Source organism: Dipteris shenzhenensis, chromosome 28 (assembly GCF_047967505.1).
Source record: "Dipteris shenzhenensis isolate YYH24624 ecotype China chromosome 28, Dip_SZ_1.0, whole genome shotgun sequence".
Classification (NCBI taxonomy): Eukaryota; Viridiplantae; Streptophyta; class Polypodiopsida; order Gleicheniales; family Dipteridaceae; genus Dipteris; species Dipteris shenzhenensis.
Window position 1 is genome coordinate 2393359 of NC_141623.1, and position 27681 is coordinate 2421039.

At 41.2% G+C, this 27681-nt stretch overlaps 1 protein-coding gene across 4 annotated transcripts in view; it reads left to right on the plus strand.

The window, feature by feature from the left end:
• Nucleotides 1-7499: 7499 nt before the first annotated feature.
• The window catches only part of LOC147883037 (methyltransferase), a 47608-nt gene continuing 27426 nt past the window's right edge, over nt 7500-27681 (plus strand). For 2 of the 4 annotated variants that reach the window (XM_087399718.1, XM_087399721.1), the window contains exons 1-6: nt 7593-7749; nt 7866-7931; nt 8128-8592; nt 8993-9251; nt 9395-9452; nt 19610-19696. In XM_087399718.1, coding sequence (XP_087255844.1) covers nt 7622-7749; nt 7866-7931; nt 8128-8592; nt 8993-9251; nt 9395-9452; nt 19610-19696 — 1063 coding nt within the window. In that variant the 5' untranslated portion in view covers nt 7593-7621. Of the gene's footprint in view, nt 7573-7592; nt 7750-7865; nt 7970-8127; nt 8593-8992; nt 9252-9394; nt 9453-19609; nt 19697-27681 lie in introns of those variants that run through there. The other 2 variants (XM_087399719.1, XM_087399720.1) reach the window with 2 other exon arrangements.

Here is a 27681-nt window from a genome sequence, read left to right on the forward strand (position 1 = left end):
GCTCGATGTATTGTCCTTTTTGTAGGTTATACAGGGAATTGTGTGCACGTTACTGTGTTCAGGGTGCTCTTTCCAATTTGAAACTCTCTTGTTACCGTGAAAATTGGAGTCCAATTTTTTGGTGTTGTTTCATTGTACAAGTAGTTTTGTTGTGCTCACATTCTTGTCCCTATTTTGTTATTGTTGAAATCAATCCACATTATGTTTTCCCTTCCCTCACATTAGTAGTTGTGAATGTTCCATCTGCTCCGTTGACAAGGCCGTCTTTAGTATCTACATTGCCCGAGCATATCTCTATGAGCATGCCTTCTTTTAGATTTAGTTTGGAATGCAAGCCAGTTGTTGTTTTGGGGTCGTTTGGAATCTTAGTCCTTTAGTGCATGTTTTGTGCTTTGTGTCCTTTGTCATTATTGTATGTGCTTTGGAATTGAGAACTTGGAGCGCCTCATTGTTGTGTGTATCCTTTGCTGTGTTTGTATAGAATAAGGTTGACCAATTCTAATTTTGTTTAATATTTGCAGGTAGTGAGAGTTGTTTTGATGCATCGGTTTTGTGAGCTCGTAATATTTGAATGTGTTTTTCTAGATGGATGGCATTATTATTGTATTAGTGGGCTTATCTAAGAAAATCCATGAATCCTTTGTTGGGCTTGCTTGGCATAGGTCTCCATATAAGGGTACATCAACTCCGCCAAAGGGCTCCAAGTGATTGTGTTTGATCTCATATATGTGCATGTCTGCAGCTAAAAAAGTATTTTGACCTATTAAGGATACTGCATCAAACACTATTAGTTCTACCTTTTTGTACAATGAAGATAGCTGTTGCAATTTTTAAGAAGACAAGCTTGTGTAAGCTAATGTTAACAAAGGCAAGTGTAGTGCTGAATGGATTGTTGCACCTCCAATGATGAATGCTGCTCTACTTGTGTATGCCAACAAGAGGACTCTTGGTAGTTCAGTGTCTAATGTTTGCCTGTGACTGTAATGTTAGATTTTGGACTATGAGAAGTAATGTAAAAGTTTTTCTAGTCCCCATGTTGCCCGTTAGAAATAAATGAAAGCACATGGTGCTTTTTATTCTTTTTTGTAGCATTAAATTGTCCACTATTAGTCTTTGCTCTTGTGTCAGTTCCCTGAGCTTGGCATGGAATTCTTCATTCGGCATTGTCATGTATGTAAAGTTGGCACACATAATGTTTCTTCTTTGTTGACGTCGGATATCTAGATCGATGCCTAGGTCCATGCCCTCATGAACCTTTCCAATGTCTGAGTCACTCGATGATGTATTTATTGTGTCTAGTTGTATGTTTGGAGGTTTTTCAACAATCATGTTGTTGTAACTCTTTCTATTCTGTTGTATTTCTGCTTCATTTGCTTCGTACATGTCATGCACACATTGTCAAGAACATGCTCATGTGTTATGAATGGTAAGTAGAGAAGACACTATTCTCTGTAGTGGTTTTCTGGGTCTTTTATTGCGTTGAAATTGTTAAAGCGAAGTATCTTTTCTTTTTTTCGCATGTGTAACATTTTATTCTTAATGGTGTAGTTTGCTGTGAAATCAGCCAAATGTAAGTGTTGCATGATGCTATTGCGGTTACAATATTTTTTTATTTGGTCATTTTAAAAAAAAGGTACTATTTGGATCCATTTTTCCTAATTGATGTCTTCGTTTTAACAACAATATACGTTCATCAAGTGTGCTTGTGTTTTGTAAGTGAAGTTCCTTATGCTACTTGTTAGAGGTAGAGATAATGCAATGTAGACAGCTTGTTGTGAGTTAATATGCTGAGTGTTGAGGATTGCATTGCCAACCTTTCGTATCCTTTCCGTTGCTGGAGCATTTGAATTGATACATGTTGCCATTACTTCCTTAATTGCTTGTGTTATCGCCTTGTTGGCTTTGGTAATGTATGATGTACATTAAGAAGCTACTCCATGCGAGTTTAGAACATATTGTATGTCAGTATTTGCACCCGGATAGTTCTGTTATTCTTGGATTAAAATTGTTTGTGTATACATCCTTGGGTTGCCTTTGTAGTAAAATTGTTGGTTGTGTTACTCTAGCTCGAATACAACTTATGTATTCATCTTTTAATATGTTTAACTTTGCCAATAAATTAACAAAGACTAAGTTCATGATGGAACGATCCTCTAAGGTGTTTTCAAATTTTTAAAGAGTGTCTTTGATTGTACGTGTTAATAGGCTAGTCTCAAGTGGGACAATTATCTTTGAATTTCGCATAGGTGGCCTTGGGAATCCAAATCTGGATTTTGGGGTCCATTTTTTGCATGTGTGCCTATGTTTGTGAGTTTGCAAATCTCTGTTGCTTGACGCTAACCAATTGTTGTCTGTTGTTATATATGTGTCAACAAAGTTTAGAACTTCCTCATCTGTCACAATGCCATATTGTGGTGCATTTCTAATCCACAACAAACCGATTTTGGAATTCTGTAACAAAGAAAAAGGCAATCACTTCCCCAATAATTCTATTGTCCCACTTTAGCAACCTTTTCAATGCTTGGAACTTGTTGACGTGGTATCTTGCTGTTGTGACATGATCTGATCTAATTAGCTCTCTTGCTATCATTTGTGAGGTGACTCCCTCAATATTGGCAGATTTGTTGTGGAGATTTTGAAGGCATGCCATTAGTGGTTCCCAAAGTCTCTCTGCAGAAGACAATGTGATGAAGAATGTAGGACGTCCCAAGTGTCGAATCATTGCAAATAAGTTCTTATTTAGCTTGTATTTATAATCCAATGATGTATGTAAGCATGTAAAATCATGATATCCTACGTTTGATTGTAGTAGCTTCTCTATGTTTGTGTCTTACATTGTGTCCATTGCTTTTAGTATTCTACCACACAATTGGCCTTTCCTCAGATGAACCCATGTCGATGAAAGCACTTGTCGCACTAGAATTTTGACTATCTTGAAGAACAGGTTCTATATACAGTATGCAAAGGGACGGTCCTTGTTCATTAGCTCCCATTGAGCTATTTCTTAGTAGCTTGTTCTTGTAGGGATGTTGTAGTTTCTTGGGTGTCCATAGAACAATGTTGGAAATGCTAGCTCCTTTGAAAATTTGTATATGAAAATGTTGAGTGGAGAGAAGCCCTCTGAGGGAGCGACTACAATTGTCTTGTCCTCGAAGTCAAAAACTTGTTGGGCGGTATATATACCGTGCACTAAAGTATTCACAGCTACTCAAAGCAAAAAATCCAGATAGCAATTTTAAAGTTCGATGGACACACATCAGAAGCTCCTTAAATCCCAACTCCATGGCCAATCTTTCTACAACCACCACTCTCAAAAACCCCATCTAAGCATGACACTACTCATCAGAAGAAAGTGTTGTAAATTGAGTCATCTCAAATATCAAAACACTTATTAGCCACTAACAAATCATGATGAAACGTTACTAGCACAACAGTAAACTTTCATGAACAATACAATTTCTATGATAAAAAATGACACAGTAAAAGACAAAAGGAGCAGTAGTGCTTTAAGTTATGAAGATGACAAAACTTTTGGTATAGTTGACATGAAATAATGGAAGCACAAGCAACGTTCAAAGCAGACTTGCTCTTACTCGACATATTTTTATGCCTCCAAGCCTCCAAATTTTTGCATTACTTAAGGGTGGAAATAGTTGGACTATTACGTGCAAGGTTGTGTAGTCTTTATTGGTTTCTTGGACACTATCAAGTCCTCTCTTATACAGTTAACTTGAATAATGTACTGCAATTAAGGTGCGAGGGAGTACCACACTGTTCTAGTGCTGCTACTGCAAGATTTCAAAAAAGTTTTTTTTTATATTGTTATAGCATCCTTCTCCTTACCCATGGCGAATAGTCTGTCAACTGCTAAAAACTATAAATTGGGAAAGCAGTTTTAAAGTCCGGTGGATACACAAGTTTAGAAGCTTGTTAAATCCCAAGGTTTGGCCAATCTTTCTAGAGCCAGCACTCTTAAGAAAACCCCATTTAAGCATGACACTATTCATGAGAAGAAAGCATTGTAAATAGAGTCATCTCAAACATCAGAACACTTAGTAGATAATGAAAACAATTACCATTACTAAATCATGATCGAATGTTACTATTGTAACAGTAAACTTTTAGAAACCACACCATTTTTATGATCAGAAATGAGACAGTAGAAGATTAAAGGAGCAGCAGTGTTTCAAGCTATGAAGAGGACTGAACTTCTAGTACAGCTAAAATAAAGTAATGGAAGAATGTAAGCACAACTGACCTTCTAAGCGAACTTTCTCTTACTGCAAACTTTTTACTACTTGCAAGTCTCTAAATTTCAGCATCACTAAAGCTCGAAAAGACTCGTACTATTACATGCAAGGTTGTGTGTAAGAATTCAGAACAGTAATTTCCGATATTGTTAGTAATCATACATTTAAGAGTATTAAAAGGGATGAAAGGAAGCTTTTAAAACCGGTACAATGAGTACATATGGTATGCAATGTATGTGTAAGATTCATTACACTCCACAATATTCAAGAGGCAATAGAAATTCTGTCATTTTCATAGTGGTAGACAGCAAATAGAAATAGAAAAGTCGATGTCCAATCCACAATCTTTAATATGAGCATAAATAAGCAAATATTTTGGAGGCAAGCTGAATTTATTTATTGCAAATGCAGAAGTTCAAAGAACTTAAACACACAGCATGTCTATATACAACAGAAGCCAAAGGCTTTAGGTTGATTGCAGTTGAAATAAAGTAATGGAAGCACAAGCGACCTTCGAAGCGGACTTTCTCTTACTGCAAAGCTTTTACTGCCTGCAAGTCTCCAAATTTCAGCATTACTAAAGCACGAAAAGACTCGTACTATTACGCACAAGGTTGTATGTAAGAATTTGAAACATTAATTTTCAATACTGTTACTAGTCATACATTTAAGAGTAGTAAAAGGGTTGAAACAAAGCTTTTAAAACCGATACAATGAGTACATATGGTACGCAATTATGTGTAAGAGTCATTACACTCCACGATATTCAAGAGGCAATAGAAATTTTGTCATTTTTATTATGGCAGACACCAAACATAAATAGAAAAGTCGATGTCCAATCCATGATCTTTAATATGAGCAGAAACAAGCAAATATTTTGGAGGCAAGATGAATTTATTTATTGCAAATGCAGAAGCTCAAAGAATTCCTTAAACACATAGCATGACTGTATACAACAAAAGCCACATGCTTTAGGTCACGACTAAAAAAGAGAATCCACAATTCTCATGGCTGCTCAAACAGTTATTGCAGAAACACTTATTCAAAAAATAGCTAAACCAGCTCACTCCTACATGGTATGTGTAATCTTCATGCATTTGGTTCAAATGCTATGATAGAACCTGCACTATTTATTGTGAACGTGACACTCGGCTTTATATCTAGCAGAAGTGACCAAGTTTGCACAACACTAGTAGCATGAAGCTCAAGGAATGAAGTGTCTATGCATAGAAGAGCGTCAACATGGTTGCCACGAATCTCAACATTTACATCTGATCCATTGGGTAGGAGGATTCGTCCACTGAGGCTAGGGATCTTCACTACACAATGGACAGAATCACATGTGAAGTAGAAAGGACGGTTGAGCTCGCAAACTAACTTGCACTCTACCGCAAGAAGCACATCGGTAATCAATGAGCTGTGCATTCAAGTGAGTGAAATGCAGAATGCCCGACACCTACATCGATGAATAAAGTAAAACTTTAGTGGAAGAACACAGTGCAATGTAGTAAACAACTTCAAAACATCAATACATTTTACCTTACGCCCGTATCCCAAGTTTGAAACCTGGCGATTAAAAGCGTGCTACAGTTCAACTCTTTTCTAACCCTTTGGAATCTCTGCTAGGACAGTGAAGTCAAAAAAACCCATTGTATTTTTGCCACGCATGTAATAAACATTACAGAGCATATACATGGTGATGCTTCATCATGGTACTCTTGGATTAGGCGTGACAGAATGTTCTTGCGCTCAGTTACAAAGTGGAGCTGCAACAAGATGTTTTAAGAACAAATTATGGACTGTGTGTATGGTAGTTACGTCTACAACATCAGCAATTACAATGTAGTAGTACTTATAGTGGCTCTGTCTTCATGTAAGGGACCATTGGCTATCATCAAACTATCTGCATCCGCCTTTATTATCACACAAGCCATGGTCCCAACAACTGTCGAGATTGTGCATCTTGCTGTGCGGACAAGGGAAGACACCCAAGGAATGAGCAATAGTCATCTCAGGGAGCATTGTAATCATACCCTCAAACGGTGCAGCCTTGATAGCATTCATAGTAGCATCTACGTGGAGAGAGAAGCAACATGTCCCACCTTCTCCTACAACTTTCTTTACAATGGTGGCACCCTCAATTCGGTAGAAGGAATCAATGACTAGGGTATCTTTGTATTGGGGCACCTATACATGTGGGACAACCAAAGTAACCGTGTCACAATTTTGATTATCTGTGAAATCAGCTCTCAAACAGGTGGGGTACGATACATCCCTAGCCTTGTAAGTTCCATATTTTACCAACAGCCTCCCCTCAAATGCAAAGCGAAATCGTATGAACTCAGACAACTCAGAGATTTGAAGTACTGGTAGGGAATTCCCTCCTTGCACAAAATTAGGTGGAGCAACTACCACTGCTCTTGTATTGCAACTCGTAGAGGGGGCTGACTAGTGGACCTAAGTATAGGCTCTGAAAATGAATTTGCTTCATCAGAAGTTTCTCAAAAAGTATGCCCAGGGTTTTATGAACCTCTTCTACAACCCTACTTGAAGATTCAGTTGCAATTACCCCTTAATCAATAATAGAACAGCAAGTGCAATGTTTGGCAACCTTAAATGTGAACCATAGTAAAAAACAACACCACTAATACTGAGTAAACCCATCTAGTTGAAACTACTAAGAAAGAGACAACCTAAAAATCTGTTCCTACAGTTATTGGACCCAATTGCGAATCAGTAGCTTGGGAGTTACCACATCAACTTTGTTAAAAAAAAAGATGAAAGGAAATTTGTAAAACCCCATGAAGGAATGTACAACGGAGATATGTACACTATCTTAGAAGGCCCAATTTATTGCAAATGAAAACAGCTCCTCATGTAGAGTTTTTTTACAAAATCTTGCATTACTTGTTATGTTTACAAAATGATGGAAAGCAAAAGTCGTTAGATCTTAACAATCTAGCGGAAAGACCTCTTTGCCACACATGCAATTACATATTTTTCAGTGCACGTACTATACTTGCAACAAAAAGAGAGAGAGAGAGAGAGAGAGAGATAGAGGGAGAGGATTTGAAGGGAAGAATCTGAAGAAATTAGCAATGAGAGAGGGAGAAAGAGAGAGAGAGGGGATTTGAAGCGTTGATGTGGCTCCACGTGGTGCCAATCCCTCAAAAAAATGAGCTTTCTCAAATGCTATCGGGGTTACTTAGGCCTCCATATATGGCAGGCCAAAAATGACCTATGGCGGGGAAAAAAAAGAAATGCCCATTTTCTCTTCTGAATGCACTTATAGGCTTCGCCTGATATATTGATATAATGTATTGTACGTAGATATGTATGTATGTAAAGAACTTTTGTGCGACATTGGATTCATGAACGATGTTGCAGATTGTGAGCTGAGCTCCATGGAAGACGAGGAATACCAAGAGCCCAGGCGATGCCAGTTTTGGGTCCCTCGCAAACGTCGCTTCTGTGCTGCTATGGCACTGCCACACCTCACGTAAGCTAAAGTGATGAAGAATGCACTTTTACGTTGTATTCTGCGTCTTTCTCATTTGATTTGCTCTCAGATGAAGCCCTGGGTAACAAAGATAATTCGATCACGTGAGTAAGCAGGTACTGTGGGAATCATAAGCCGTCCGAACTCGAAATAAGGCTTCCTTGTCCTATCGACCCCTCCCAGTAAGTCGTCTATGCTGTGTGTGCAACATGCCAGACGGGTAAGCCTAGAAATTGGACTGGCCATCGTCACGCTGTCCTGTTGCATGTTACACTGAGCTTTTCTTATTCAATGTAAGATCCTGTGTTTTGACAAGGATATGGGCGGGAATGTGCTGCCTCAAATGTTTATTAAGTGTTTTGTGCGCGTGTATTACAGCACCATATTGCAAGCAGAGCTCGAGACACATTCCCGAAAATGCCCTGCCCTGATACGTCTTCAACGATTGGAACAAATGCCATATTATTGCCAAGAAGCAAATGCAGGCAGTGACGACGAAAATATTGTTTGTCCCCATCAGCAGGAACGCTGCTGCAGTCCATCGCAGACAAACGAAACCGCTGAAGGAAGCCTTGGAGACCTTAATTTTGGATGCCGAGGAGAAATTGGTGAAGAGGTAAAGGGAAAGTTGCATCGACAGCCTAACTTCAGTGATGACGCACTCAAAGGCTATTGGGATTCGAAAATGAAGCGAGCAATCTCAAACTCGCTCTCCAAACAGGACTTCAGTGCGTTAGTGAAGAAAATAGAGGCTGCGTACGATATGCACTGTAAAGATAAAATTGATCACGCGTTTCAACATCCTGTGGCTTGTAACAAGTGGGTTGCTTCAGAACTGGATAGGTGAGCCCGCTTACTTACGTTGTTTCCTTTATAATCACGAGAGGGTAGACTTTTGTATAGAGCGTAAGAAAAGTGTACACTAGTGATACTGTGTTTTGCAAGAGAATGCAAACGTATCCCCTTCGGGCCCCGACAAAAAAGAGGTATCCTCGCTTTCAGCAAGCGCAGCCGTGCCGTCATTCTTTGAAACAAAACATGTCTGAATTTCATATCGGAAGATGAAATCCCGTTCACTGAATTCCCATTTCATCCTACAATGGCAATACACGAGAGTCGTATGGCACAGGAAGCCCATGCTGTAATAACGGTTTTGGAGCTTCGTCACATTTGCGAAGAATTCATGTCAGGAAGACTTTTAATGCTACTCATCGACTCCATGCTTGTGTTTTGGTATTTACAGGAGGATACCCTTTCAAGAGAAACATATTTTACAACAAGCATCTTTGCTGGGCAATATGGAGAGTTTTGGTTTGCTTCAGCCTCATAATACAGATACTTTTGTCTCCAACAAAAAGACCATCGAAGCGAAGCAGTACTCAAATTTAGAACCAGTTTATGTTGAGTTTGGGGCAGGAAGAGGTTATCTAGCGCACATGCTTGTTGATTCCTATAAAGTTCAGAATGTCGTCCTTGTAGAGCGCAGGTCCTACAAATTCAAGGTATGTTTCACTTATCAATTGCCCCTTTCCTGCATAGAGTTTTTACTGCTTTATTTCATGCTGAAGCTTCTGCTATCATATTAGATATTTTGCACGAGCTGCTTTGCTTTCTCCCCCTAGTTACAGGTTTCTGTATTTATCAGGCAGACAGGACTTTAAAACAGAACACAGCAGTTACATTGGAGCGCCTCCGAATAGACAGTAAGTGGACTAACTACCCATGTGTCTATGATCCAGATGTCCACAATATAAAGAAACGAGACAAAAGCCCTGTCAATGGCATGATTTTTCTGAATGGAAGAGATTAGGCAGGCTGCATGTAATTAGGAATTGGGCTAGAAGCTTTAGTAAAGATGTTTTTTGGACGAAAGAGAATCGTCCTCTGACAACCAGGGTAAGAAAATGGCCATCAGACCTCGGCACGAGGTTCAGTTTTCCTTAACACTCACAGCACTGGCCTATCTCAAAATCTTGGGATGAATCACGTCTGTACTTCCTCGTGTTACTGCTCCTTTGTCATGACGGTTGGTACAACCTGAGCTCGTGCTTCTCCCCGAATTGGCTACCATGTCTTGGCCTGGATCAAATGAAAACAGGGTTGCGTTTTATCACATCACCACAATATGCCTCTATCTTTCCTTGGGTCTGCTCAAACTCAATAGACTTTTCATACATGCATGATTGCTGAGGTTTAAACTCAATTTCGAAGTCTCCTGAAGTATGGATTCTCACCCTCATTATGTGAGAAGAATTTTGAAGCATCCATTAGTAGCTTGGAAGTATGTAAAATTTTTAGGACAAAAGGCTTTCAACTATGGAGAGATTGGTAAAACGCTTTCAGAGCAATCAAAATCTTCAATCTTGTTGTTGTAAAAGTAAAAGATTCTTAAGTTTTGTTGGTGCTGATTTAGGAACGTAGTCACGCGGCTAATACTTCAATTTTCTTTTCTAGTAACTAAAGAGACCTTTTCATGAAAGGCCCGAAATTTCGATTGTACTCTTCAATAGAGTCTTGCCTTTAAAAGCTATTGATAATGAAATCTCAAAGTTTGCTTTTCAAGTAGAAGAAAGTTTAGGAGTTCAAAATATCTTATCAGAATGAAAAGGGGGGATTTTGAAGAAAGTTGCTTTGAAACTAGACGAAGTCTCTTCAGTTAATTGCTCAAAGCAAAGTAATTATCTTTCTAAAAAAGATGAAACTCTTCTTCCAAAAATTCCTTTGGAAATTTGTCATATCTTATATGGACAAATGTTCCAATAACTTTGTTTTTATTTCCAAAAAGTTTTACTTAGAATGTCTATTGAGAGAAGTGAACTCGTTTGCCAAAACTTACGTCCTTGCCTTAGTTTCTCAAAAGGATCTGATCTCAAAAGACCATAGCTTGTGCAAGTCTTTAGGGTTGTTTGCAATCCAGGTATCCCTTTTCTTTGTGCTTCTTGGAAGTTTCAAAAAAGCCTTGATTTATTGCACTTGCTTGTAAGACTACTTTGATAGATGTATCTAAATGACTAAGCTACTGCTTCAAAGCCATGTTGTCTAGTGTCGATGAACTTTGGAGAGACTTATTAAAGGAGGCAGATGTCCCTTCATATTCAAGCTGGATTTTAAATGACTCCGTAGGAGTGATTCCTATTGTAAAGTTTTTAAATTCCTCTCGAACCATTCAAGAAAAAGGGTCTCCTATTCTCCTACAAACCTACGATTTCAGTACGCTTTATACATAGATCGAGTTGGAAGATCTGAAGTTTAGAATTAAAAAGCTAATGGCTGAAGTTTTTAAGCTGAGATTTGACAAAGATGTGGAGTGCTAAAAGTTGAGAAAACAGCTTTATGTTTTGACTTTTTGGATATATTTTCTTTTAGATAGTCTTTACATCACAATAGGGGATTCTTTGTTTCAACAAATATAGGAATCCCTATGGGCACTAATTGTGCTGTCTTTTTAGCAAACTTTTATCTCTTCATTGATGAATTCGAGTTTATGCAATGTCTTATATCTATCAATACCTGCCCTATCATTTTACATAAGCTTAGCCAAGTTAGGCATTTTATAGATGATTTATTTGTACTAGATATTCCTGACTTTCAAGACTTTATGTGCAAAGACGCTTGCGCTTTTTGAGAATGAATCTATCCTCGTGACTCTTGGGAACTTAACTGTACTTCAAGAGGGGATTCTTATGTCTTCTTAGATCTTAGACTCTCTCAATTTGCCGTAGGATTAGAATTTGATATATATGATAAACGCCAACAACCTGAATATAGTAGTTTACACATTATAAAAAATTAAAATGCCTCACATTGACCCAAAACATTTCTGATTTGGCAAAATATGAAGTCATTTCTTCCTAATTCCATAGATTTTCCATCTAAGGAAACTTTTATCATTCATTGTAGTAATTTGATCACTTTGCTAATACACAAGAAGTATAATCCAAGAAAAATAATGGAAAAAGTATGCACAATCTTAGATATGAAGTTTTATCTATAGTGTATTGGCCTTAGGCATGTTTAGAATGATTGAACATATGCTGAAAACAAAAAACAGGGAGCTGAACAGCCCATTTTTCTTTTAATTTCAAAAAATAGTTAAATTCAGTATGCATGTGCTTTCTAAGTAAGGAAGTTAATTTTGCATCCTTGTAGGAAGCGGCACATAAGTGTAAGTGGTTCCTTTAGGTTTTTACGTTCTTAATAATTCATCCTTTTGTTCGTCGCCTTCCTCCCTTCACCTACTCCCTCCCTTTTTCCTCCTCCTCCCCTCCCCTCCTCCTCCTCCTCCTCCTTGTCCCACCATCTCTTCTCTCCTCCTCCATCTCCTTCGTCTCTTCCTACAGAAGAATAAAATTACCCTACTTACTTCGAATCAAAAGCACAGAACCAAAATTTCATGCTAGCGAGAGAAAATTTCTTACCTCCTATTCCTCGCTCTTGCTCGTCGTCGAAGCTCGTGTAGGATCCTCCTCGCTCTTTCTCTTGGATCTGACCTCCAACAAAAGCTCCTTCCTCTTGGATCTTCTTGATTATGAACTAATTATGAAGGACCCCTCTCTAAATATATAATTATGAAGGACCCCTCTCTAAATATATAATTATGAAGGACCCCTCCCTAAATATATAATTAACACACATTTAATTAATTTTGGACTCATATGTCTAGTTTTGGACTAATCCTAAAAATACTTCCCAAATGGAAAGTTTTCATATGTCTAGTTTTGGACTAATCCTAAAAATACTTCCCAAGTGGAAAGTTTACTTTATGAAAATTTCATTCGAGAATCAAAAGTTTACTTTCTGGCACTGTAATTTTCACATAATAAATTTCACAATATTTCTCTATAACGTTGCACTAATAATGCAAAACTATGACATAAATGCACAATGGTCACCCTGGCATATCACGAGTGGAGCTCAATATTTCAACACTCCGCCTCGAGCTCAATCCCAATTCCTGCACACCAAGCAGGTCTCTGAACTTGTGTAGCTTCTGTGCACCCAATGCCTTCATGAATATGTTAGCTACCTGATCCTCTGTGCTGACATAAACTAGATCAATAAAACCTACTAGAACCTTCTCCTGCACATAGTGATAATGCACCTCAATGTGCTTTGTTCTAGCATGATAGACTGGGTTATTTGCCAAGTGTACACTGCTCATGTTGTCACAATAAATGACAACTGGCCCATCTGTACTGATGCATATCATTAAGTAGCTTATGCAACCAAGCTACCTCACATGCAGCCATTGCTACACCCCTATACTCAACCTCTGTGCTCGACAAGGCAACTGTAGGTTGTTATCCTAGTTTTGTGGTTCGAATCCTATTCCTGTTAAAAATAATTCTTGAATGCATGAAAAAGCACTTAAAGATTAAGAAATATTAATTTAATTTAATCCATGAAAATGTTGGCTCATATCATACCCTGTAAATGTTGTACCTCCCCCTGGCCATCCGTTCTCACGTCCAACACTTTTGCAACCTAGAACTTCACATTCTCATGTTCATTGTCTGATGGTCGAACTGCAACAAAACAATGGACGTCTATGTCTTCTTGTGGCATAAATTCGGTCCACAATATGGACATGGGAGTAGTGATTCGAAAAGCTGGGCACAAGGCATTAGCAACATTTAGCCAATATAAAGACACTTCTCTCCCTCCCTTCTCTCCCTTCTAGACCTTTACTCTCTCTCTCTCTCTCTCTCTCTCTCTCAATATATATATATATCTCCCATTCTTGTTCTCTCTTCTCTAGCCTTCTCTCCCTCTCTCTCTCTCTATGCCTTCCTTCCTCTCTCTCTCTCCCTCTCTCTCTCTCTCTCTCTCTCTCTCACCTTTGTCTCTCTCTGCAACAATCTCTCTCTCTCTCTCTCTAAATATAGAAATATAGAAATTTCAAGCAAGTTTTCAATTTTGAAAGACAGCAAGTCATAAATTGGAATTAGATATTGAAAAGAAAGGATGACAAATTAAAAATAAATAAATTTGAAATACGAATTTCAAATATGTCTTTTAACTTGAATTTGATTTTTTTTTTCAGGTTATAAATTGATATTAGACATTGAAAAGAAAAGAGCGCCAAATTTTTAAAAAAAATTAATTTGAAAATGTGTCTTTTAAGTTAAATTTGTTTTTTTTTTTTTCAAGATTCAGTTTTTTTTAATTCTAAGGAAGGAACCTTCTATTAATGCTTGAAAGATTCAATATACTAACCTAATTGGTTTAGAACGAATTGAATGACAAGTTTTCCAAATTGCAAATTTGATTGCTAAATTTGATTTAGAACTTTTAAAATCAATCTTGGACAAGGGGATGAAAGGTCATATGCTTAGCCTTTCATCCATAAACCAAGATCGGCTTTAGCCTTTCACCCCCAATCCAAGATCGGTTTTAAATTGATCTTGGTTTATGGATGAAAGGCTAAGCATATGACCTTTTATCCCCTTATCCAAGATTGATTTTAAAACTGATCTTGGTTTGGGGATGAAGGGCCAGGTCCAAGATCGCAAACAAGATCGGTTTGAAAACTGATCTTGGTGAAAGGCTAGCCCAGGCCTTTCAAACCCTAAGACCAGATATGGTTTGTGGGTTTGAAAGACTTAAATGGAAATTAGAAATTGAAAAGAGCAGCAAATGCAAAAACAATTTGAATTTGAAATACGAATTTCAAATTTGGCTTTTAACTTAAATTTGAAAATTTTATTGTATTAAAGTCTACCGAAGATCGATGGGTTTATAAGATTGATACAAAACTTGATACAATGAGCCAAAAGGATGGAGCTACTAAATGAGCATCCTAACCCATGCGAGAAAACTGTGTAGGACATAGTCAAATGCCATAATTATGAATATCACCATAATCATAGTCCTCACTAACATCCTCATCGTCCTAGTAGATATAGCCTAATCCAGGACAACACGGCATGAGATGTCAAAGTAGATTCGATGGCGAGTGAGGCTGTATATGCATGAAGCGTGTGATAGATCCCTGTCTGCTGTCTATGGATGTAGTCTATCGCCTCTTGGCAACAGCTCTACGTTGACAAGCGATCCCTGTCGGCCGTGTCCTTTTGTCTGAACATGGATAAGATGTTAGCTAATGTGATCTCTGTGTCCCTCCTCTGCTGAATGTGCTGCGTCTTGGTTTTGAGATTGCTACCTTGCCTGCTATCTGTGGTGAGCGGGCAGTATGCTTTGGTTGGAAGAACTCCGTCACTCTCTGAGATGAGTTTGATAAAATGCTCCATCCCTTTCTCTACGATGTGATGAGATGCTCTCTATGTCGAACTACCTCATGAATGAAAGTGGTGAGGCACCTCTAGTCTGGGTATGATAGAAGTTTGGAAAGGGGCCCGAAGCCGTCTCCGAAAAGGCAGTGGTATCGTCCCCACCGTTCTCGTAGTAAACTGGGCAATGAAACATGAAGTGCTCCTTCGACTCAATCTCATACCGGTCACATAGTGTGTAGTCACAACTCTGTCTAGGAATCCCCTCAGCTCATCCACTCTCGATACGGAGTCGGCGTGATGAAACATGGAATTCTCCAATAGCAATCTTCAGTGAGTGGTGGTAGGTGGATCTGAGTGTACCCTAGCGGCGGGTCAATAAAACTCTCCTCGAACCTAATAGAAGTTGAACTTCACAAAGAGCTCCCTCAGTGCCAACCAGGTCCTGAATGTATGTAGCTGTAAAAGATCCTCTCGGATGACCTGGTTGAACTCATTGCCCTGAAATGGGACAAATGCAGCATCAATGCTGTACTGGAAGGGTGGCAGCCTCTTTATGTGGAATCCCAGTCTCTCGAACCACCTGCATGTGTGTGCATACCAACTTCCCTGATCACCCCAACCAAGAGGATTGTGCCAACTATTGTAGTCTACGTCACCCTGCGGTGCAAGAGCCATAGTCCTGCACGCGGTACAAGTAGGTGATTTTTAAAATATTTTATTTTATTTTATATTATATATTTTTTGGGGATCTTTTTTGTTTCTTCTTTTGTTTGTTTTATTGCATTTAGTCATCTTCTTCCTTTCTGGTTATCTCTCCCCTTTGTTTATTTTTGCTTAGTCACCTTCTTTTTTTCTTCTTCATTTCTTGTTATCTTTTGTTTAATTGACGCATTTTAGTAAGCATTGGGTTGCCCAAGAGATTCCACGGGTCTTTAGAAACCGAGTATAGCTGCTTCTGCTTGGGCACTGATGACGTCATAAGCGTTGCTTTGCTTGCTAGATATGCCTACCTTTTGTTGTTATTTTTTATTTTATATTGATTTATTTTTTGTTAGCTCATTTTCTCTTTTTTTCACTTTTATTTTCATTGTAGAAAATTGGACTTTAGAACAACAAAATCCTGAATTTGTATGATTGGATGTATCCTACTCTTACAAAGGGTGTGTGTGTGTGTGTATTATATGTGGCAGCTTGACAGATAGGTTTCCAGAAGCCTTTGTGTGAAATGGTTACATGCAAATAAGGTTGTGTGATGCATTGTCCTTTGAAGAAGAAAAATAGCCATTCACAGCCTCTTGCTCAAATCTGAAAATCCAACGTCAAAGTTATAAGACCCACTCGAATTCATGCTTGAAAGTTCCCCAATAACAGTTTTCAATGAAACACCATGATTCTCGTTTATAGATGCATTTTTAATATAATGAAAAGCTGGCAACATATGCATGACTTCCGTGTGAGCAAGGCATCAATGGGATATATCTCCCCTGGGTGGTGATTTCTTACTTTAGTTTTGCTTCAGCAATGCTGGATGCTGCCAGACTGAAGCTTTGAGGATGTTTGAAAGACTGTTGTCAAGGGTATTACCCTGGCTTTGCTGTGTAGAACCCATTCTCTATTGCAACGTCTTTACTTTATATCATCTGGGCTGATTGACTTCTGGAATCAAGGATTTTCTAATGTTCGTTTGTCTGATGAAGCCCATTTCTTTGGGTCCAAAAGGCTCAGTGGTTCATTCCTTTGATCAGTCCCACTTTCTTCAAAGTTGGGAACAGACATGCGTGAAGCCGTTTGTAAGCGCCTGTGTAAAAGACTTAAAAATTTCTGAACTGAGTGCAACACTGGAACAGAAAACTGAATTTACAGCACCATACTGAAATGGTGTCTCCTTGCCTGAGGGATGCCTTCCTTCAGTTTGTTGGAGCAGGTGAAGAGGGTACCACCTTCTGCTCTGACACCATGTTAGAGTTGAATGGTCTACTGCACAGTAACCTGGCGCAGCAGAATTTTTCAAACTGTCACTGATCTCTCACTTAAGATAGGTGCACATGCATGCTGAAACCTCACTCAGGAAATACAGCACGAGAGAGAGAAGAAGAACTTAGACTTTATTCATGCACAAGCATGGGAAAAGCAACACAAAAGAAGAGCTAAACACATCTAGCAAAAGGGTGCTGGGAAAAATGCAATGAGGAATGTTTGCACTGCACTCCTTCAGTCTGTGGTGCCTTGGATAGCTTCAGTGGCTGATGGAGTGGGCAAGATACCTCCCCTTTATATAGGGAAAGAGGGAGCTAGTGCCCTCCCCAAAAACAGCCGACCCTGTCTGCGAACAGGCCGACTCAAAAACTTCCGAACCGAGCATCTGCTGCATGCTGCTGGAGTTCCCTACTGCCAAGCCTATAAATAGGCCCTGGCAGTGCTGTACTGTGGTGTTGCTTTACTGCGTTGCAGTCCTGCTGCCAGACATTTTGCTCTTCCAGACAATCGCAGACGTGGCGCACCAGCCTGCTTTCCATCTCCAGGTAATCCTATCCACCCAGGTCCAGTAACCCTTTGTCCTCCAGCTCACAGTTGGGTTAGTCACCGCCCCACTAACAACTAGCTATTTAAGGGCACAAAGAGAACTTGAGACAGACAGAGTGCAAGGTGTTGGTGGTTCTGAAGTTTTCTATCCTCGCTTCTTGTTAGTAGGTCCATATTTGTACATCTATGCCACTTGGCAGGAGGCAAAACTGCTACACACAAACAGGTGTAAAGACCTAAAAGAAAAAGCAGATGCAAGCTTAAGTGACCTTCTTGAGATTCAAACGATAGGTGATCTTGCTCTTTTGAAGAGTGGGTCTGACTTGTGGCACATAAGTAAGGCTTAGTCGGACCCCTAACAAGTTGGATGATTGTCTCATGAAGCCAGAGACTACTTCTTGGTACCGTCCAAGGGTATACACAGCAGTTTTGGAGACTTTCCTGGCAGAAAACCTTCAGTGATGGGGCAGGTGTCTTTAAGGCCTTACCCACACAGCCCAAACACTATTAACGTCATACCAAGTTTAAGACATGTCTATAGTGGTATTGCAAACACAAACACGCACGGATCTAGAGAGATGTACTCAGCTGTAGACGGGACAAACAAACCACAAACATGACAATAGCAAGTTCAAGATGCCCTCCTGATGGTACATCACATCTGCAGCCACAAGATGCCCTCCTGATGGTACCTCACATGTACCTCACATCTGCAGCCAAGTCTACTGCCTACATGTGGACTGCAGATGGTTGTGTAACTGCTCCCTCTGCTGCATGCCTGGTGGACCAGTCGAAGTGTAGGGATGACCTGCTTGCTACCTACCCTACCTGCTGGTTGGTTGAGTAATCCCCCCCTGCCGACCTGTAATCTTCTGACCCACTGGCCCTGCTATGGATGACCAAGCTGGGGTACATATGCCCCCCAAACCTTGTCTTCTTCAGGCCTCCTTGCTGGGTCCTGGATCAAAGGCTGGTTCCATTGTGCCACCTATGCTAGCCTGCTTTGGCAGGCCATGTGGCTGATCCTTCTTGTGATGATCCAGCCTCTCTTGCTGCATATCATCCAGCCCTTCATCCTCCATCTGCTGCCCATGTAGCAGGCTATTTTTTGCCTACGTGGCATTTTCCACAATCACGTGTCCTATATGAGTGTGAAGACCGGATGTTCTCAATGAGACATTGACTTCCTACCCCGATATGGTTCTCAATGACGCATCTTTGAGCCAGCTCCAACCCATTAAATGACTGCTTCATCAGCCTGGAAGAGAAGTCTTTGGAACAAACCGAAGATGTCGTCGTGATCACGTACCGCACCACATGGATCTAGAGTTGCGCTAGTGGAGCAATATGATGGCATGTCATTTGATTCAAGGGATAATTCTGAGTGTGACACTCTTGTTGTTGATAGTGTGGGAATGTATGGTCAGAATTGTATGGAATATGCCCATATGCATTCATGGGTACCAGAAACAGTGAGATAGTCAAGTTGAGAGGAAACATCAATGGCAGAACTGTTCGTACCAGAAGTGGTCATGCGTTAGTGACAGCGGGAGTATGGAAGTTTAGGTGCGACTTATGTGGCATATAAAAATTATTTAGATAATTTGCAAGGATATATTGGAAGAAAAAAGAACGTGAAAGAAAATTCCAGAGGAGTTTTTTGGATATTATCTTCTAGGATGCAAACAAACTTTAAGGGGAAGGGAGTGCTACATCAGCTATATTTTGGCAAGTGTCCGTAGAAATATCCAAGGTTGGTGTAAAGTGCCCATTTAGAAGGTGGTGCGATACAACTTTGATGTATTGCCTTCTAGAAGGTGTGGGAGGGCACATCGAGGTGAGGCGACAACATAGTAGTTTGGTTGATGTGTATTCGTAACCCTTGCCTGTAAACATCCTAAGAGATAACCAATTGAGCAGAAATGTCATGCATGACATGTATCATTTGCTGTTATGGAGTGGATGGTTTGGGCTAGCTGTTAGCTCTCCTTTCAAAAATTGATAGTCCACCATATATATCCTTTGCTATTGAAAGTACAGAGTTTCAAGTCAGAAAACGTGAGATTTTTATTTTTCTGAATTAGCTCTGGAGTTCTATTTTGTAGTTGAAAGCTTGGATCTCGGGGGTGTGGAGTCTCTGCAAGGACGCCATTATGTTGGATTGAGCAAACACCTTTGTGGATATGCTACAGGTCCATTTCCATCACCTTTTCAAACGTAAGACTGAGAACATGATCATGAAGCTCAACTATTTCAGTGTGTATCAAGATTATGTACGTTTGATGTTTAACCTGGGATAAAAGAGTGTTTCAAAAATTGTTGGCTCAATACCGCCTTCCTCTAGATGTCTAATGTTGGCCTTTTTTTTCCTTTTTGCGTTTTTAATGGACCATAGTCCTTAGACAATTTGACATCTTTTACAGAAATACGATTGATAAATATGTTTTCTGTTATGATTAAGGCTCACTTATGATTTGGACTCACAATCAGCTGCTAAAATTTTTAGCACTTGTATTGAACAGCTGACTTGCTGTTTCTTCCATTTTGAATACTAGACACATGTTATTGCCATATCTGAATGCATTTAAGCTTTGTAAAAAGAAAAAGATGATTTACATATCAAGCATGCTAGTCATTGAGGGTTCAAAGTTTGAGCTTTTTGCAAGCCATAGATGTTACACAGCCCTGCATGGTTGTATCTGCTACAGTTCAGAAAGCAAAGGCTATTGGTTATACCAGCTAAGTACTGGGAAGGTCATTATTTATTAGCAGAGATGTTGTCTTTACTGAAAAGTTGTTGGACCGTAAAAAACAGTGAACTATTGTTCCTTCTGATGTCTTTGATACATTGCTGCCCTTATTCAAGTCTGCTTCATACTTTGGTGAGCCCATGGACTCTGGAGGCTCCAACTCTGCCACTAGCAGGTAACTTACAGCCACAAACAGAATCTGATTTTCTGAATTCCCTTACATCGATTACGCTACCGCACATCAAGCGGTGACTGAAGAGAGGGCTGTCATCAGACAGCAAAAAAATAGTAGCTAGGTGGCTGCTAGACACATTTTAGGACAGCAAACAAGTTAAGCCTTTGTTTGGAGAGCCATTCTGTCACAAGGATGCCTTAGATAGCAAGGGTTGGATGGAAGCTATGAAATTTGAATAGACTCATCAGAATGGCACTTGGGAGTTGTGTGATTTGCCTAAAGGCAAGCATACTCTAGGCATGAAGTGGGTTTATAACTCAAGAGGAAGACTGTGTTAGAATTATTGGTATATTCTAGGTAGTGGCCAATGTAATGTAATAAGTAGGTTAGGGGCATTTTTCCCTCATTGAGGTTTTTCCCCCTAACCACAGTCCAATCCCTAACTACGGTTAGTGGATAGGATAAGGGTTTTGTCACTTAGACAAAACCCCACTCTTTCTTGTACTTTCTCACTCTTCTATTCAGACATTCAGCTCACTCTTGCATTCTGCTCCCTTTCTACTCACATTTGGTATCAGAGCAAGTTCTTCCTGCACGTGCTTCAACTGCCCCCGGTACTACCCCTTGAGCTCCAGCTCCAGCTTATGCTCCTGCCTGTCCGTACAGTCCGTACGGATTTCTGTCCGTACTACAGAAGCATTCTGTACTTGCTCCTGTATGGTTCCGTACCGTATCATCGCCAAGCATTCCGTACCAGCTCTCGCATTCTGTCCGTACTTGCTCACTGTACATCGATGTACCTACTAGTCGTCCGTACCCCAAGCGCATGTCAGATCTGTACTGCAGCGCCGTATAGGTCGCCGTACAGCAGGCGTCATTCCGTCCGTACTGTTGCAGATCGTACATTATACGAAATCCGTACGTAGACTGCACCTCAGCTCGCCCGTACATTGTATGGAATCCGTACCAGCTCGTCCGTATCTTGTACGGAATCCGTACTGACAGTTCCGTACAAGTTGAAGGTGTCTGTACATTCTGCAAGCCTTTTCCTTGCAGGTGTATTTGGCAGGCATTCTTGTAGATAGCCATTGTTTGGCTTGCATTCTGGGAGCACATTTAGGGCTTTTGTAGTTTTTGCAGATAATTGTAAGATTTGGGGCTTTTGGTTGATTTGCCCCTTTTTGGTGCAATTTCTTGCAGAAATTTGGGGCTTTTGCATTTTGGATGCAATTTGGCAGTTGAAAGATCATTTGGGAGATTTGCAAGTAGTTTTGGACTCAGTGTGAGTCAAATTGCAGACATTTGCCACTTTTGCAGATATACTTTGCAGCTTTTTGGGCATTTGCAGAGCATTGTGGTGCATTTCAAGCCTTTGATAGGCTGTGACAGCAATTGTCATTGTGGGCAGAATTTTTCGCAGACTTTGGTGGTGCATTTTACATCCCAAGAAGGGATTTACTTGTCTAGTTTGCTGCATTTTTGAGTTTTCAGGCAGAAATGGCTCAGAACAACCCCAATGAGGTGTTTGGAGTCCTCACACAGGAGGATACGCTGGATGGCACCAACTACTCCTTGTAAAGTTTATGGTTCGCAACATCTTGGTTGGTAGACATCTTTGGGATTATGTCAATGGAGATGAGGCAAGGCCAAAAACTGTGGCTACACCTATCACTCCTACAATTGGAGGCAGGGGTAGAGGTCAAAATGTAGGACAAGTGATTGGAGCAGTAGCTGCTACTCCAGTGGCTCCCATAGCAGAGCAGAAAAGATGGGATTCTAGGGATGCATAAGCTCTTTCTATTATTTCTCTTTCTGTCAAGAGGTTCATTATTCCTCACATTCGGTCATGCAAGACCTCGAAGGCAGCTTGGGAGATTTTAGAGAGCATGTTTGTAGCAAGAAATGATGCCAGAGTTTCCTTCCTGAAGAGAGAGCTATCTCATACACATATGGATGAGGGAGATTCTATGAATGCTCACATCACAAAACTTTAGGATTTGAGGGAACAGTTGCTTAATATAGATGAGGTTATTCTGGATTCAAAGATGATTACCACCACTCTGAATTCTCTTCCTGAGTCTTATCTTGGTTTTCACACCTCGCTGAATTTGTCATTGAGGGGGGGGCAGCAATCCTCTCTCTTTTCACGAATTGGTAGGACTCTTATTGCATGAAGAGCAGACAAGAAGGAACATGGCAACACGGGCTGGCGAGCATGCCATGCTTTCTAAGTTCAAGCCCAAAGGAAAAGGGCAGCAAAAGCAACATGTAAATCAGCCCACACATCAGCATAAAGCTGATTCAGGACAGCCCTCTTATAAAGCTAAGGTGATGCAGATAAGCCTAAGAGGAAGGGCATTTGTCACTACTGCAAGAAGCTAGGTCATTACATTGGTTAATGCAAGGAGCGAATAGCTAAGGAAAAGAAAAGGGATTCCGGTATGGCTGTCTCAGATGCATCAGCTCCTAATGCACATGATGGAGGGAATGTTACAGCCAACTTTGTGGAAGAGCACTATGCCTTTTTGTCTTGCATTTCAGATTTTCCAGTGGCTAGTCCAGATACTACAACCACTCTTGAAGATGACTTGTATGCTTTCTTGACTTGCAGCTATGACCCTTCAAAGGATGCATGCTCTTTCAGTGCCAATGAGACACTGAACACTTGGTATTTTGATAGTGGTGCTTCTAAGCACATCACTTCTAGGAAGAGCCTTTTTGCATCTCTGCATGTACCACCCACTAAAAAGAAGGTGACATGTGCAAACAATTCTTTTTATTCAGTGTGTGGAATGGGTGACATCATACTCACATCCACAGATGGCACAGATTTCAGAATTACAGATGTTCTTTATGTGCCAGGTACAAAGAAGAATTTGCTTTCAGTGTCCTCTCTCAATCGAGGAGGATTTCAGGTCATATTTGATGATGCTAAGTGTGCAGTTCGAGATAAAGAGAATGACTATGCGTGATGTTGTTTGGCACTTTGTATTGAGGTCTTTTTCAGCTTGACATTTATGAGAAAAGATCGGATCTTGCACTTTCAATGAGCACTCCCACTGTTGCGATGCAGAATGCGGAGTTATGGCATGCCAGATATGGGCACATGAGCTATGGCAGCTTGATGACACTTCAGAAACATGCTATGGTTGATGCATTTCCTCCTTTGGAGTCACCTTCTCCTGATGCATGTGAGTTAGCATCCTTGGCAAGATGCATAGATTTCCTTTTAAGAAGGATGGTGCAGTAAGAGCTATTCGTAAATTACAGCTCCTACAAAGTGATGTCTGCGGTCCCATGAGGACACCTGCTTTGGTGGTTATCTCTATTATGTTATGTTCATTGATGACTTCACCAATTATACTTGGGTCTATGGTCTAAAGAAAAAATCAGAAGTATTAATACTTTGTGGCTATGGTTGAAAATGAGACAGGATTCAAGGTGCAGACACTTTTCATTGACAGAGGGGGGGAGTACATGAGGCATTTTTTAAAGAGAAAGGCATCACACATCAGCTTATAGTGAGGCTTACACCTCAGCAAAATGGCAAAGTTGAGCGCAAAAATCGCACTCTCATGGAGATGGATAGATGCATGCTTACTAGTAAGAAGTTGCCTCACAGGTTTTGGCTCGAAGGCCTCATGTGTACCAATTATGTTTTGAATTGGGCTCCCACAAAGGCTTTGAAGACAATCCTTCCTATGAGGCTTGGCATGGGAGAAAGCCTTGAATGGATCACTTCAGAGTTTTTGGTTGTGTTACATATATCCATGTGCCTATCTCTACAATCCTGCTTCTCTCAAGATTTTTGTCCGAATTGGTCGCTACAGACTCTCAGGGAGAGCAGGCTTGAGGCACCTTTGCCTGGCAGGACTTGTAGTGCAGTTAGGCACATAGGGGGGCTCTTTCTGTTGAGACAGCTTATCCAAGTACTCTTCTTGATGAAGAAGAACTTGACTCTTTTGAAGAAGCCAAGGATAATGTGCATTGGATGCATGTCATGCACAATGAATTGCAGTCCATTGAGATAAATTAGACTTGGGATGTTGTGGATTTGCCACTAGGGAAACATGCCATTGGTACCAAATGGGTTTTCAAAGTGAAAAGGAAGCCAGATGGGTCCATTGATAGGTACAAGGCACGGCTGGTTGCCAAAGGCTTTGCACAAAAGACGGGCATAGATTATGAGGAGACTTTTGCTCCTACATCCCGGATGAACACCATAAGGTCAGTTATTGCCATGGCTGCAAATTTTGTTTGGAATGTCCATCAATTGGACATAAAAACAGCTTTCCTTAATGGGCACTTGCAGGAAGAGGTTTATGTCAAACAACCTCCGGGCTTTGAAATTTCAGGAAATGCACATCAAGTATGCAAGCTGAATAAAGCTTTGTATGGGCTGAAACAAGCCCCACATGCATGGTATGTAAAAATTGATGCCTTTCTAACCAGCAAGGGGCTGCACAATAGTCCCATGGAAAGCACCCTCTACATCAAGAAGGATGGGGGGGATATTTTGATCATCATTATTTATGTAGATGACATGCCGCTCACATGGTCAAATGAGGAAATAATTGCAGATTTCAAAGCTGAGTTGAAAGTTGAATTTGACATGACAGATTTGGGTATGTTAAATTTCTATTTGGGGATCCAGTTCATACAAGACAAGCGTGGCATCGTTATGTCTCAATCCAAGTATGTGCAAAAGCTCTTGGATAGGTTCAACATGCATGATTGTAAGCCTATAGCCATTCCCATGGAGCCGGGGCTGAAGCTTACTATGTATGATGTAGGTGAATCAGTGGATGTCACACTTCACAGCCAGGCTGTTGGATGCCTCATTTATTTGTGCAATACAAGGCCCGATATTTAGTATGCATAAGCGTTAGGTGCGCCTCTTCCTAGTGCTCATACCAGGACTCTAATTGCATCATCGATGAGTACTGTTTGGGAGATGGGAGGTGGTGAGTAAACTCCATTCCTAGAATATTGCTTTATTGAGATGGAGGATGAGGCTACATCAAAGATCATTCCTCGTAGACTTCATGACCTGCTTTGAGAGATGGATTTCTTGATGGATGAACTCTGGACAGCCCTTCACTACTACAAAACCCCTCAATACCAGAAGTATATTGAAGAAGGATCGTGCTGTTCTAAATGTAGACAACATGTTTTAGAGTCATCGCTTCTGAGTTATTAAGGAGCGATGAAGAGTCTTATCTCAGGTGAGCACACATTGGCAAGCTGTAAAACGCATCTCCGTTATTTGCAAGGCACAAAGTCCTATGGCTTGATGTTTCCCAGGGGGGGTGACTTGCAGATGCATGCTTACAGTGATTCAGATTGGGTTGGAGACTATGATACCAGGCAGTTTACTAGTGGTAATTGTTTCTTTTTGGGCAAAGATTGCATTTCTTGGCTGAGCAAGAAACAATCTACAGTGGCTACTTTCTCATGTGAAGCTGAGTACAGGGCAGCTTTCACAGCGACAGTTGAATGTGTTTGGCTGCTTCATTTGTTTGCTGATCTTCATCTCTTATTGGAGGATCCTTCTCCAATTCTCACTGATAGTCAGAGTGCTATAGCAGTGGCAAAGGGCAGGAAGGGGGCAGGCTGAGGGGCAGGGAGGGGGCGGGCTGAGAGGGAGAGGAGAGGGAGAGGAAGGAGAGGGAGGGGCAGGGAGGGGGTGAGGAGCAGGCTGAGAGGGGGAGGAGAGGGAGCGGGGAGTGAAGGGAAGGGGGAGGAGAGAGAGAGGAGGGGGCGGGCTGAGAGGCAGAGAGGGGGCGGAGAGGCAGGGAGGGGGCGGGGGAGCAGGCTGATCCTTGAAAGTTGGCCCAGCCACCTGCCATTTCCCATGTCTGAAGCGCTGCCTACCAGGACTCCGAGATTGTTGGGTCTCTCTCTCTACCCCGATATGATCCACCGAAAGCCAAAGGCAAACCCTAGTCTCAGACCTTTTGCACCTCCTCTGTCCTTGTGAAGAAGCCAATAGATTTGGTTCAGTAGATCCGAGCCTCGGAGGCCTCACAATGTATAGCCAAGGCTCCCTTGCCCGCTTCTCAAGGCTCGCTGCTGATCCCTCCACATATAGGGCCGTGTCATCTGCGAGCTCTAGATCCATCAATTTCTCCTCCTGCCGAATTGGAAGCCTCATCCCGGTAAGGCATGTAGCTTGACAACGCAAGAAAAAAGTAGCCCAGCGCCTCAGCTATGAAAGGAAAAGGAAGAGAGCGAGGGGGCAACCCTATCATATCGAACATGTAAGAGAAAAAGCCTCTTCTGTGTAGCCACCACTAAGCACCTGAATAGAACTTTCCACATATAGAGTTGAGACCCCTTTGATCCATCTATCCGAGAAGCCCAATATGTGCATAGTTGCCATCCGAGAAGCCCAATATGTGCATAGTTGCCATTCGAGAAGCCCAATATGTGCATAGTTGCCTCTAGCAAGGACCACTCCACCCTGTCGTAAGCCTTCTCAAAATCTAAGAGAAGGATAGCTAAAGGCTGTGTCTGCTTGCAAGCCGAATCCACTGCCTCCCAAAAGGTGAAGATGTTATCCAGGATGCTACGCTCTTGAATGAAACCTGTCGTGGATGATGTTAGAAAGGTGAGGTCTCAACTGCAAGCTCAAGACCTTGGCTAAGATTTTGTATGCGGTGCCTAGTGTATGTCTGTCCCATACTCCCCCCCTTAGGGATCATGCAAGTCCAGCCCCGGCTCAATGACTAAGGAAAATGAGCCCGAGTCATAGATCTCTTGACAAGCTAGTCGCTGTGGGGTGAGAATGAGTTCCCAAAAGCTTTGAAAGAAGGCCGGGGTCAAGCCATTATCCCCAAGGCACTAGTACAGTCAAGTACTGCTCAGAATCAGAGCTCCAAGTGCATGTGCAGGCTCTATATAACCGGGCTCCTTGATGGCCCTCTGATGTGATGCAAAGAGCTCACGTATCTGTGTCTACCTGGCTGTCCCGCGCTCTCTCTTGGATCTTTGTATCCGATGGGCTACATTGAGAGTAATGCCTCGTCTCTGGTGGTCCCCTCTGAGGAGGACTGAGATAGGCCGGACCTCAATCGTGCGTGCTCTGGTCACCCCACGTGCCGTGTGTAGTCTTCGCATCTTTTGTCCAGCCACATCCTGGTGACGGGTCTCACTGCTGTGCATAGTCTATAGACCCGCTTCTCTCTAGGTATGCCAGCCGCTCTCCTTGCCTAAATCCGCAATTGGTGGGAGGAGACTCGTATCTATCCGG